Raw genomic sequence first — 14,843 nt, forward strand, 5'->3', positions numbered from 1 at the left:
TAGACTAATTATCCATTGACACATATAATTAAATACATTGGTTAGGGATTTAGATATCACCTACATACAATACACGATTGGAAATACGAGGACAACTCACAAATATGAACAATAACGTTAGATTTGTGTCCACAAGATTGGATTATAGATAACAAACAATTAGACAAGCCAATTAAAGTAAGATTACATGTAGACAAACATAAAGATAGAGATAAATACCACATATAACTAAATTTAAGTAAAATTGACCATACAAATCCAATTTAATATTAACCATTTATTATTATATAAATATATTAAGTCATTGCTCCAAATTAAACACATAATTTAATAATGACATTGTATGATGGTTAAATCGTAGTGTTGCGATTCTTGCCACCAAAGTTCAAATCCCTACTGGATGTTATTACTTAGTGTTCATATTGGAGATGAGATCCCCCATCTTTGACCTCATTGATTCATAGCTTTGGTCAAAAGCCTTTACACGAAATTAAGAAAGAATGGATTGAAGATGGACATTTTTCATAATTACAATTATATTCATAAGGGATGAGGTTGGGATTAAGATGTACATTTTTCATGAATAATTATATTCATAAGGGATGGGGTTGGGATCAAGATGGACATTGATCACGGTTACAATTATATTCATAAGAGATGAGGTTGGGATCAAGATGGACATTCTTCACAATTACAATTATGTATTCATAAGAGACAGGGTTAAAATCAAGATGGACATTTTTCACAATTACAATTATATTCATAAGAGATAAGGTTGGGATCAAGATGGATACTTTTCACAATTACAATTATATTGATAAGAGATGAGATTGTGATCAAGATAAACATTTTTTACAATTACAATTATATTTATAAAAGATGAGGTTGGGATCTGCCTCTCACAATTACAATTATATTCATAAAAAATGAAGTTGAGATATGCTTCATATTTTAACAGATACTTTTCCTTCCTTGTCATCATGTAACAAATAACAATTAGCAAAATAACAAGAACAGAAAACGTCATGATACTCATCAAACAGGGATGTAACAGTTCCTAACAATCCTTGATAAACTGGTCGATGGCGGCAACAAGATTGGAAGTCTGCACATCTTCTGCGAATGGAAACTGATTGACGTGAAAACAATGCTCCACATTTTCCGAGACAACCACCTCCACACTTTGCCCCGCATTTCTCATAGCCTGGCAGAACTCCATCTGTGTGTCGCGAATCAAATCTCCATCCGCAATGGCAACCAAAATTTTGGGAAGCTTTACTCCCTGGAGAGGCGGCGCCTGAGGTCCCATGGGATAAATAATCGGATGATCTTTGTTTGTCCCCTCAGGCAAAGACAGCTTATTGAATCCGTCGATCTTTTCGATGGTGATTGCAGGGGTTCTAGGAACGGTTTCCACCTCCGATCTGCTCCTCTCATTTCTAGCAAACCCTGGGTGAATGAGTATACAGCCCCGTAGGCAGAGAAAATTAGAGCTTTCTTCCGCGGCGTAAGCCAGGGCTGTCTGGTGCACTAAATTGCCCCCTGCGCTTTCCCCCATGAGAAAACAGCGCCCGAAATCGGCGCTCTCGGTGATCCAGGGGTGCTTCTTTTCTTCCATTTCGGCGAGGGTTCGAATCCACTCCACCGCCGAAATGCAGTCATGGCAGGCGGCAGGGAGGCGGTGCTCTGGAGCCAGCCTGTAATCCACCGACATGACCACCACCTGCAATTCTCTGGCAAGGTGCGAGTAGAACTGGTAATACAGCCGCCAGTCGACGTGACTGAGGCAAAACCCTCCGCCATGAAAATGAAACACCAGGGGAAGCTTTAACTCGGTCTTCTTCTCGGGCAAATATATGCGAGCCCACAGTCCCGTTGCCTCGTTTAGATGCACGTCTCATGTGGCTACTCCATCAATGAAGATGTGATTGGAAGGAGGGATCGATTCAGCGAGGGGCGTCTGTGAAGGAGGACGTTCCACGGATCCGTCGCTGAACAGCTTTATGTCTCCGGGAATCTCCTCCACAACGTATTTTTGTTCCATTTCTTTGGGGAGAATGATTTGACAGGGGTTTTTCCGTCCAGTTTGTATCCAATTGCTTAGAGGAGTAGTATTTGCAGGGAGAATCCCTGATTTCTGTGACTGGTAAACTTCGTGTGCATCGGACCTCCATTATTAAATGCTTTGAAGATCAACAGCGACGAGGAAAAGGATAAGGAGGAAAAAGTATGAGGAGGAAAATGTTTCGTGTCTTCAATTCAACGAGGTTGAATAACGTACAGTCTTGCCGCCTTTAACTTATTCATTAATGGTTGCGTCTATTTTGGTTCCAAAACGGACCTTTCGTACAGCGTGTTAGCGATAGGTTAGTCAATCACAACCGTTAATTGCAAAATCGACGGTGTAAAATGCACGACTAACAAGTGTGTTAGTCAATCCGTACCGGAGCCAGAATAGACGTGTCCCTCATTAACATACTTTTACCTTTTCAAAGTAGTTGAATAATGTACAGTGTTGCCGCCTTTAACTTGATTGAAAATACGGAGGAATAGGCACTCGTTGGGATCTCATTTGTCACTAGTGTTATTAACCAATGGACATCGGCTTTTTGGGTTCTTTGGTTGTTTCTTAGGCGATTTAACTGTTTATAGCTATTGTTCTAGTTTTTGAGTAGTAATGTTGCATATTATGAGATTCGTTATATGAACAAGGGCCAAAAACTGTTCATTTCAAAGTGTTGCCTAATACTTGCTTAAAGATGCCCCAATAATCATGCACTACAACCACCTCAAAAATGGCCAATACTTATGCACAAATACCTCAATAGTTGTGTGCTAAGAGTACCAATAAAGTTGCAAAGTTCAAAAATTCTAACTGTTGTGGCTACACGTGAAATTTATTAATGGACTTTTAGTTATCATTTTTTAGGTTTCTTTAAAGTTAGTGATTGGGGGGTTGGGTGAGCAAGGAGTGAATCGTAGTTGGAACAGGATGTGGCTAATCCTGCAAAACACAATGGATTTCCGCAAAAAAAATCAGTAGTTAAATCTTCATAATCTGCATCTCCATTGTTGTAAAAACACAAAAAATCACTATGTTTTGTAAATTTGGAAGTTTTTTTCCGGCCACAAGCATTGGAACATGGGCTCTTTCCCTATTGATTATGTGGTCCTTATGACTTTTTGGTTATAATATTTTTTTCCTCCATTTTCATAGAGAAACTAGGTTCTCATTGTCTACATCTTGATTATGTCATTCTTATGAATTTTGGTTATAATATTTTCTTTTTCTTTTTGATAGGAGGAATTGGCATTAGTTGGGACCCCATTCTCATGTCTTGATTATGTGGTCTCCATGACTTTTGGTCATAATATATTTTTTCCTTAGAGGAATTTAGGACGCATTTGTGACATCTTGATTATGTGATTCTTATGATTTTTGGTCATAATGTTTTTTTTTCTTTCTTTTTGATAGGAGGAATCGACACTAGTCGGGATATGATTCGTTATGTCTTATTATATGGTCTCCATGACTTTTGTGGTTACAATGCATTTTTTCCTTCTTGATATGGAGGAATTGGACTAGTTGGGGACCCCATTCATAATGTTTTGTTTATGTGGTTTCCATGACTTTTGGTCATAATATATTTTTTCTTTCTTGATATGGAGGAATTGGTTCTAGTTGGGACCAAATTTGTGTTGTCTTGATTATGTGGTCTCCATGATTTTTGGTGATAATATATATTTTTCTTTCTTGATATGGAGGAATTGGCATTAGTTAGGACCCCATTCTCAACATCTTGATGATGTGGTCATAATAGATTTGAAGAATAAATGACCACCAAATATATGTTAAGAGGGTTTTGCTATCCACTCCATTACAAATTTCTTTTGTACATTCTCTCTACTTATACCTATTTTGTACAATGAAATTTATGATACATTTTTCATCCTCACTTAGAAGAGATTCCATTTTCTTAATAAAAACCTTTTTGAAACTTATAACCCTGATATTAAAAACTATTAGCATCTATATTCATGAACAAACCATTAAGTTTGGAGAATTCCTTATCACACTTATAAAAAAAATAAAAATCAAGAATTTAGAAACAAATTTTAAGCAACATTGAAACTAAAAAATAATTTTTAAACAACATTGAAACCTTAAAAAATAACAAGATATTTGTTGCCGCTTATTTAAGATTTCTGCTATCAACAACCCTATTTAGATCATATGTGTGATTATATTTATGTCTCACCAAATGTACTAGAAAGATGGCCACAATTGCATGCATCGATGTTTTATTTTTCTCTTGCTAACATTATCTAGATAATACCAAAATGAACCTTGCAAATTTAGGTCAACAAATAACAAGTCCTATACCCACTATTAGCTTGCTCGAAAACATCCATATAATCCTAGACACTTGTAGAGGACATCACTTCATAAAGATCATGATTATAATAGCAAAAATAAAGCAAGCACAAAATTATTGGATTGGAAGATGGAAAACATATAATCTAAAGAAAAATTGTAATTGAATCAATGTAATCTTCAACACATCTTCGAGATCGAGTGATTTGTACGCAAATATCAAAAGTAACATTTATGATCTCTATAAAATATGAAATAGATGTACACATAGCTCTTAATACTATATATATCGAAGTTACTTTCCATTTATCTTTATACAATCGTTTTAAAGAATTTAAAAAAAAAAAAATTACCATCGAAATAAACAAATACCAATTAAAAGATATAAATATTTGAATTATATATCTTCCAAACAATATTTAACCTTCTAAATGTTTAAAGCCTTCTATTCTATTCTTTTAGTAAAAATAATATATTTTTTCATGATGAAATATAATAAAAAATATTGACGAAAAATTATTCACATGATCAAATTCCAAACTAACAAATTTAATAGTTGTTATAACATTTGTTGATTTAATGTCTAATATTTTAACCAACATTGCACCAATTGTTGTGTTTAAAGTTGGTGTTGATGATGATTACCCATAATTGAATGAAATGTAATCTTTAAATTTAAAAATTTTAAAAATTATGTGATGTCGCATTAGGGGAAAGGATCCAGTAGTCTCCATAGCTAACTTTGCACATCTTAAGCTCCTAAATGATTCATCCGATTTTTTTTTGGTTATCTCCGTATGCGACTTAATTGCTTGAAGCTATTGTTTTGGCTTGTGGGTACCTAGTAGCAATGCACGTTGTGGAATTCGTTATGTGCACAAAGGTCAAAAAGTACTCATTTCAAAGGGTGGTCCAATACATGATCACCTTTGTGCCAATAGTAGATAACTCAAAATAGCCTGTAGTAGTGGACAAATGTCTAGCAATGGACAAATACCCCAATAGTGGTGCACAAATGTCCCAATAATGAGCTAGTTATGGTAAAAAAAAGCTAAAAAAATGCACCACCATTGGTGCATGTGATATTTATTAATAGACCTTCCATTACCATTTTTTTGGCTCCTACTATGTCTACTAATGGGAGGTAAGGTTGACAAAAAGATGACGGTTATTGGTCCTATAACGACCACTGACTCATTTCCCCTAGCCCACTAATAAAACATGACTCAGTGCACGAATATTGGTTTCACTTCTTTTTTGACCTTTTTGAACACCTTAACAAAAAGCATGTGGATTTGGCATCATATTTGATGATGTGACCTTGAAACCTTAGTTACAAATACGAGACTTGCCAAGTAAACTATCTAAAAAATTGAAAAGTTATTTGAAATTTCCACCTAAGATTTTGATAGTCTTAAGTTAGGAAACAAAAAAAATGACTATGTAGACAATTTTATTTATTTATTTATTTAACAAATAGAAAAAATATCACATGAGACATTTTATTTGCTGCATAGACATTTCCACAAACTCATAGTTGAATGGCTTAAATCACACACGCTAAGCTTTGACTTATAGCCTAAAATGTTACATTCAAAATTGACTAAACTTTTTTAAGCTTAATATGTTGCTTAACATTCGGGTTTAAGAGTGACATTGGTGGTAGGCAGTCAAACCTGTTGAAGTGCAAATATAAAAACAAACTTTGGAAGCTTATGAAGATTAAAGTAGTCAAGCGTGTTGAACTACAAGAACATTTTTTATTCCTTTCAATTTTTTTCAAGTTCCTGCCAGAATTTGTACGCATTCAGCTTGGTCTTGGAAATTTCCTTGGAAATCTCCATGGTTTATCATTCGCCCCACCGAATAGTACTACAAAGATTTCTTTATTCCTCACCGGTTTTATGTTCAAACCGCATCATTTCACTCTGGAGCCCACTGCCCACTAAGTTAACCAAACCAGGAAATTCCATGGATGCATCCTCTGACTGACTGTTATATACTGGAAGAAAAATCTCTGTCATATCAATCCCCCACAAAAAATGGAAGGCAAAAAACAAGTTGTGGAGGAGGTTCCCGGAGAGCTGAAGCTGTTTAGCGACGGATCTGTGGAGCGAACGCCTCTGCCTATACCCCTTGTTCATCCGATCCCTCCTTCCAATCACACCTTCATTGATGGAGTCGCCACAAAAGACGTGCCTTTAAACGAGGCGACCGGAGTCTGGGCTCGGATATATTTGCCCGAGAAGGAGACCGAGGAGAAGCTTCCACTGGTGATTCATTTTCATGGCGGAGGGTTCTGTGTCAGCCACGTCGACTGGCGCATGTATTATTATTTTTACTCGCGCTTGGCCAGAGAATTGCAGGTGGTGGTGGTTTCGGTAGATTACAGGCTGGCGCCAGAGCACCGCCTCCCCGCCGCCTGCCTCGACTGCGTTGCGGCTGTGGAGTGGATTCGAACCCTCGCCGAAATGAAAGAAGAAAAGGAACCCTGGATCACAGAGAACGTCGATTTCCGGCGCTGTTTTCTCATGGGAGAAAGCGCAGGGGCGAATTTAGCGCACCAGACGGCCCTTGCTTACGCCACGGAAGAAAGCTTTAATCCCCTTTCCCTGTGCGGCTGTATACTCATTCACCCAGGGTTTTTGAGAAATGAGAGGAGCAAATCGGAGACGGAAACTGTTCCTAAGACTCCTTTCATAACCGTCGAAAAGATCGATGGCTTCTTAAAGCTGGCTTTGCCGGAAGGGAGTACTAAAGATCATCCGATTATTAATCCCACGGGTCCTCAGGCTCAACCTCTCCATGGATTAAAGCTTCCGAAAATGCTGGTTGCCATTGCGGACGGAGATTTGATGCGAGACACACAGATGGAGTTCTGCCAGGCTATGATAAATTCGGGGCAGAGCGTGGAGGTGATTGTTTCGGAAAATGTGGAGCATTATTTTCATGTGAATGAGTTTGCCATCGCCGAAGATGCTCAGGTTGCCGCCCAGGCTTCGAATCTTGTTGCCGCCATCGACCGTTTTAGCAAAGCTTGTTAGTTTATTGGCAACTGTTTAGCCCCGTCTGATAAGAGTATCATGGTACCAATAAATCTCATATCTTGTTCAATAAATTTTCTTACTGGAAGCCGATTTTCTGGTCGAATTGCCACTGGTGCGTGTAATTTAAGGAGGGTTTATTAACAGAAATAATGAAAACTTTGCTTATCACCTTTCCAATATGATGCTATGTTTTTTAAAATAAAATTTCTTTCCTCTTCATGATTGACCATTCGACTGGTCGCAGTAGTACCAGTCATGAAGGTGGTAAGGTCCTTTAATGGACATGCAACAACTTTTTCAGAATAATTAGCAGATAAGCTATACATTCTGGTAACAGGTTTCATCCAGAAAGTTGTTTCACGCCGAAAAATCACAACACCTAGATGCTATTTGCCTTCAATCGGGTCAAGTCGTTTTCTTTTCTTTTTTCTCGTCGATATTATTGTAGGAAGAATAAAGCAGAACAAAAAGTGGGAGTGGGAGGGGCCGTTCTAATTAAAAATAAGCTGATTTGTTTTGACATTGTGAATCAAATTCGCATTATTTAGGTGTCTTATCATTTTTTTTTCGCTGTCATTTGGGCAGTCCATCCGACATAGACATCAGAGTGTACATTTCATTTTATTTATTAATTATTATTTCTCAAAAAGGAGGTGCACTGGTTATGTCAATAATAATAAAGTATATCATATTTTGAATAATATATTGAAAGGTATAAAATTATCGAATTAAAAAAATAAATTATTTATTAGTGATAAACATTTAAAATATAAGTGAATTTGATTTTAAAATATAAAAAATCTAAATACTAATGAATACAAATCAATTTGGAATACAGGGTGTACAAAATATTTTTACAATATATAAAAATGATTTAACTTAAGAAATTGATTACATTAAATATATTTGTTTTTGATTAAAAAATCAGTGAGAACAAGGGCACTGACCCTTTACATAGCAGAACTATTAACGACACCACAGTGCAAAAACATCACTATAACAACATTAACAACAACTAGCGGCAAAAAGAGACCAAGTCTTAGAAAATAAAAAACAGCAGCAGAAAACACAAAAACAAACTACAAGGATGCCTTTCGTGCCCTAGTGGCATCAATGACACTGTTCCATTCACTAGACAAGAACTTATACAACTCGTTAGCCTCCTGCTTATCCTCCATGTCCGCAGTACGTTCCCTCAACAAAGAGAGGGTGAGCGTCGAGTTATGTAAAATTTGTAGATGAAATTTGTTAAGGCTCGCAATTTGGGCATCCCAAGCCTCCATCTTGCTATTGAGCCGATTGAGATCACCCATGATAGCCTGCAATTCAAGCACAAGGCCCAGGTTCGCAATCCTTTGTATGATGTCTAACACATCCGTGCACAACTTTTCCATTTACTCTAGAGTAGGGACACCCTAGGGGTTCACAGTGGCCATGTCATCCATAGTCTTATCTATCACCTTGGCCACATCATCTGCAGGGGAACAATCAATATCATTGCCCAGGCCCATCTAAGGAAGAGAGTTCATCACCCGTTCCACCATCTTTAAATCCGAGTCCAAGTTACCAAAGTCCAAGGTTTTGGTATCAAAATTTTCCTCACCCATGATGCCCACAGTGCCCATGTTCATAGGGGCCCTATCCTCAACATCAACAAAGTCTTGGGCTTGCATCTTAGAATTGCCCGTGCCTGTGGCACCAACAGTGTTCAGAATCATGGGGTCCTTAGTCATTAAATATATTTGTTGTTGATTCTTAAGATATCTTTTTTTTTTGTCCATGCGATTCTTTTGAAGATGACCTTGTCATTCATTGGAGATGATTTTCGCAAAATGAAATGTTGAGAGAGTTAAATTTATGTATTGTATAAAATTGAAGTTTTGAAATAGAAATTGTATGAAGTAAATATAGTTTAGATGAGGAGTAGAATGCAATTTATGTTGGTCATTGATATGTAATTTTCGTATCAATTTCTTGTAAATGAGTTTGTCATATTTTGGAGTAAATTTTTGCTAAATAAAAATTGGCAAAAGTGAAACTTCATACATTGTGAATAATTGAAGAAAGTGTGAGAGAGATTGAACTCAAAATCGTCTAACTTAATTTTATCTTTTTCTTATAATTGTGTATGGATTGTTTTGCATTTTAGAGTATCACTCAAAGGAGAATGTTGGTTGAATGCAAAGGCCATTTAAATATTTGACTCTAGATATAGCTTTGGAGGTCATTTAATTAGTGTTTGCCACTACATTTAGAAAATGACAATTCTTTTCATATGATTTTGAAATTATTGTGCATGGATGTAAAATCATTTTACTTGCTGGAGTACATCAAAGTATTTGGATATTAGAATGTAAAAAAATATTCTTATTTCTTTTTACAACATTATATTTTCACAAAGTTTTCAAAATAACATTTTCATAAAAAAAACATTCAAATGCTTTAATAAATATAACAAATGGTTAATTTGATTTCAAGTAAAATGTGCACAAAAGTAGGAAATTGTTCATATAAAAATAATTGTAAAAATGCATTAACTTTATTATATAATTTTTAAATATTACAATCAATCATATTTTATCTAGTATAAAATTCTTCATTGAATAAAATAATAGGCTCCTATTTTCCTATAGCTAAATTTATTGAATTCCTTGCAATGACGTTAGTAATTTCTACTAACACATTTAGAAAACGACAAGCTTTTTATATGATTTTGAAATTACTGTGTAAATGTTTTACTTGTTGGAGTACATCTAAGTACTTGAATATTAGAGTATTTTAAAAAATATTCTTATTTATTTCACCATGTTTTATTTTCACAAAATTTTCAAATTAACATCTTTATAAATTAAAATTTTAATGCTTAAATAAATACCACAAAAGGATTATTTTTTATTTCACAAAAATAAGAAATCTTTCATGTAAAAATAATTGTAAAATGGTAAGAAATTCAAATGTAAATAAATATATAGTTCTTTTTCTCTTTTTTTTTCTTAAAAAATCCTTATAATAGATAAAATAGTACCATTTTCTTTCTTTAATAATTTTTTGTTGTCTTAAATGAAATTTAAAAAACCTATTAATGAATTTAAGAATAAGATTTTATTTTTACTCTGAAGGTGTCTCTTTCTATGAAATGGACGAGCTAAATTTTGCAAATCTACGGTTCGCAAGACGATTGAACACATTTCCGTCGTTGATTTTGCAGGCATCATTTCCTATTTCTCGTCGGTCAATAAATGTGATCAGTTTATGTTTCCTTAGGTCAACAACATTTTCGAGCTGTTCTCATGGTCTGTACTCCGACCTGAAATCTCGTCCAATCTATCTATTCACTCGAAAATTGATACGAGAAGCAGTAAGTGACTTGACATGTCAGTGTCAAACGGTACGAAATGTTTGGTGTAATAAGCATCATATTTAATAAGCACAGTACCATAGCCTCCTTTGATTTGACTAATTCAATGTATAGGGGTTCAGTTCGCCGTTTATTTCTCGTGTTTTGCTCACTGTCTTCTCATTTTCGCTCGAAAGAAAGAATCCGATGTCAAAAATTTATTTGAAAGCATGTGTTTATTAAGTGATTTCTTATTTGAAACCCCAAATATCTACATGGTTGTGGTTGTGGCTTACCCAACACACATTCCGATGTTTCCAAACCGCGGCAAGAATGGTTAAGCCAAATGATTTCAAGTTTAGGGCACTTGAGCTTTATTTTTAAAATTTGGAGTTTCAACCTTTTTTCACTCCCGTCCAATCTCTGTCTGACATTTTATTGCCTTGTTTTTTTGTTTTTCCACTCATCTTTCATTTCCTTGGCATTTTTTCTCATTTTCTTATAGCTTTCCATTTTTTAATAAAAATGCTTTTTTATTACCTAGTTTTATACGATACATAATTTTAAACTTTTTATTAATTAGTTTTTTTTAATTTTTATTTTAGATTATAATCTTGTGAAATATTTTTAATATAATATTATAAAAGAATTTAAATAATGTAATTATGTTATATTTAAGTATCGTGTTATGTATAATTTTTTAATATTATAATATATTTAATATTTATATAAATCTATTATTTAATTATATTGATTTTATTTTCAAAAATATAATATAATTTATATTATTATTATATAATTTTTAATTATTTGAAAAAATGTTTTTATTACTTATTTTCTAAATGAATTTTATTTTAAATTTTAAATTTATTTTATTTTAGATTATAAAATATAGTTTAAAAAAAAATCTAGATCTAAGATCATAAAACAAAATTACATGTTTATATAAATTATACATTAGTCTATCTATTTCTTAGGTCAACAGTTTAGGCTAATCCAAAAATGTGCAAATCAATGAAATTGGTCTTGGTTATTTCTAAATGGAGGGTTCTTTTAGTTGATATGGTGATTTTTGTAGCTTCGTCAATGAATAAACTTCTTTACAAGTATATGAAACTGTCTACATACATAGGATCAAGACTCTCAAATGCATTTACAAGCATCATTGTGATCTCTCATAATGTCTTCCAATAACTTGAGATGAAACTGCCAATGCACATTCAAATCTATGGTTTTGATTCAACGATTGTAGATCTAAATAACATACTTGTCATTAGAATTCAAATTTAACTTCAACTAGAGTGTTTATAAACAAATGAAAAAACTATAACTTGAATGTTAGATTGATAGTTATGTACAACATATTTTATTTGCTTTACAATCGCTTATGATTTGTGGGACCCCAAACTACAAAGTGAGGAAGAAAAGAAAGAGATAATATCATTTGTAGCCAAGATCCCATGTCCACGAGAAGGAAAAATATGACAAATTTATTGAATTTGTTGTGCCTTGTCAGTAGTTTCAAATTGGATTCTTTCATGCAGCTATATTTGTAGAGGAAACAAAAAAAATGGAAAAGAAGAAATAAGTAGAGGAAATGTTGCTAGAGAAGCATAAGGCATGATATTGAAATAAAACAATTGGTGTACTTAATTAAGGGGAAAATAATGGTATATAGGTAAATATAATTTATTTTATATATATCATTTACTTCTATGACTAGCTTATTCCTCCATGAATGATAAATTATAGCTTTAAAATATTAAATAATGAAGATGTAAACCCTTTAACCTATACAATAAAATGAGAAGCAAGATATCCAAAGAGCTCTATTGTTTCTCTCCATCTCCCTGTCTTTCTCTATCTTCACCTCTATCTTTCTCTCTCCCCCTCTACCTCTATATATGTCTCCCTCTCTCTCCCTCATCCTCTTCCTAGACCTCTATATCTATTGTTTTGCCTCTATATCACTATCTCTCCATATTTCTTCACCATCTCTCCCTTTATCTCTATGTTGTTATCCCTTCATCTCTCTCTACCCTATATCTATCCCTCTTAAGCTCTCCATGTAAAAATTATTATCTATATCTTTATCTTTCTAGATCTCTCACTCTCTCTCGCTCCCACTCTCTCCCTCTTTATATATTTATTTCTTCCATCTCTATCTATTCTTTACTCCTCTCTCAATTTTCACTTTATCTCTTTGCCCCCCTCCCCATCTTTATCACTCGCCTTTCTATCCCTATCTCTCATTGTCTCTCATCTCCCTATTGCAAGCATAACATGAGCCTATTGGTAATGGTGCCTAATTATCTTTCTAATTAAAAAATATATTTCAATTGTGTCTAGATCCCTTGGATTTTAAGCTATTACTTTTCTATTGAGACCTTTTTGCAAATAAAACACCAATTTCCAAATAGCCAACCAGCTGACCTCATATACTACACAAATATATGCATTAAATAGATCAAAATTTCTCCTATTTGACATTCAATTTATTAGAAAATTTAATTATATGTATATTCAATTTTATAATACCTTTTATTTGTTAGTATTGATTTTATTTTTATTTCAGTTAATGTTGATGTTTTTTGTAATTGAATAACTAATTTCTTTTTAATTATTAATGTTATCACTATTTCAATTTAATTAAATTAGAAATTAAGTTCTATTTTTTATTCAATTATTTATTAACAATAAATTTATTATTCACTAATTATTTGTTTTTTCTTAAAATAATATTTTAATTAATATCCGTATTTTAATATAATTTGACTTTTCATTTACTTTTTTCTATTGTTATTTTTAATTTAGACAAGTACATTTATTTTAATTATTTGTCTTTTTATAAAATTATAAATAATAATTACAATTTATTAGAATTAGTTTAATTATAATTATTTATCATATTAAAATTTAAATTAACGTACAATAATTATATTTTGAATTTTTATTTTAATTTATATAGTAAAATTATTTTTTCTCTTCATCTCTATTTTCCTCTTTGACTCTCTCTCCTATTTCTATCTCCTTACCTCTCCACCTAAATCTCTCTCTATCTTCCCCTTTTAGCATTCCCACTATATCTATCTCACTATCTATACCTCTTTCTATCCCCATCTTCGTATTACTCCCTCTTTCTATATCTCTCTACTTCTCTATCCTTTCTATTTCTCTCCATCTCTATCTCTATCTCCACATCTCTCTATATTTTTTTTCCATCTCTCCCTTTATGTCTCTCTTGTTATCTCTCTATCTATCTAAACACCAATATCTTTCCATCTTCCTTCATCTCTCTATATATCACTTCCTATCTCTATCTTTATCTTTCTATCTCTCCCTCTCTATATATACATATTTGCATATCTATATATGTATCTTTGTCTCCATCTTCATTTATATCTTCCTCTCTATCTCTATCTCATTACTCCTCTCTCACTCACTCTTTCCCCCTCTATCTCCCCCTATTTCATCTCTCTCCCTTTCTCCCTCTCTCCCTCTCCTTCTTGCATTTACGTAACATGAGTTTGTTGGCAATGAAGCTTGATTATCTTCCTTATTTATAGGTTTTATTCAAATCATCTTTGGATCCCTCTAAGTGGATACATATCTGATTTGAAGGTATCACTCAAGACTATTGTTGCACAAAAAACATCATTTTATAAAGGACCTACAAATTAATCTCATGTATTACACAAATTTATGCAATAAATAGATAAAACAATATCGAATTGACCTTCCACACCTTTTCGGCGTACCCATTGCAAACCAAGGTGCAATTGCTAGTTTATCTATATCACAAGAAGTGAGACTTAAAAAATCTATTTTATGTGACATTTAAAAATGACACAAAATTTAATAATGACATAGTATGATGGTTAAACGTAGCGTTGTTTCATAGATTTGGTCAAAATTTAATATTAGTATTACCTTCATTGATTCATAGCTTTGGTCAAAAGCCTTTACTCAAAATTAAGAAAGAATGGATTGAAGATGGACATTTTTCACAATTACAATTATATTCATAAGGGATGAGGTTGGGATTAAGGTGGACATTTTTCACGATTAATTATATTCATAAGAT

At 33.4% G+C, this 14,843-nt stretch overlaps 2 protein-coding genes across 2 annotated transcripts; one reads left to right on the forward strand and one right to left on the reverse strand.

Annotated features, from left to right (window-relative positions):
- Positions 1–838: 838 nt before the first annotated feature.
- LOC131060115 (probable carboxylesterase 17) lies at positions 839–2,244 on the reverse strand. The gene has a single exon (XM_057993221.2). The coding sequence runs from the start codon at positions 1,712–1,714 to the stop codon at positions 1,058–1,060; it is 657 nt and encodes a 218-aa protein (XP_057849204.2). The 5' UTR covers positions 1,715–2,244; the 3' UTR covers positions 839–1,057.
- Positions 2,245–6,311: 4,067 nt separating this feature from the next.
- On the forward strand, positions 6,312–7,601 carry LOC131060114 (probable carboxylesterase 17). The gene has a single exon (XM_057993220.2). The coding sequence runs from the start codon at positions 6,418–6,420 to the stop codon at positions 7,417–7,419; it is 1,002 nt and encodes a 333-aa protein (XP_057849203.1). The 5' UTR covers positions 6,312–6,417; the 3' UTR covers positions 7,420–7,601.
- The last annotated feature ends 7,242 nt before the right edge of the window (positions 7,602–14,843 follow it).

This window comes from Cryptomeria japonica, chromosome 3 (genome assembly GCF_030272615.1).
Source record: "Cryptomeria japonica chromosome 3, Sugi_1.0, whole genome shotgun sequence".
Taxonomy (NCBI): domain Eukaryota; kingdom Viridiplantae; phylum Streptophyta; class Pinopsida; order Cupressales; family Cupressaceae; genus Cryptomeria; species Cryptomeria japonica.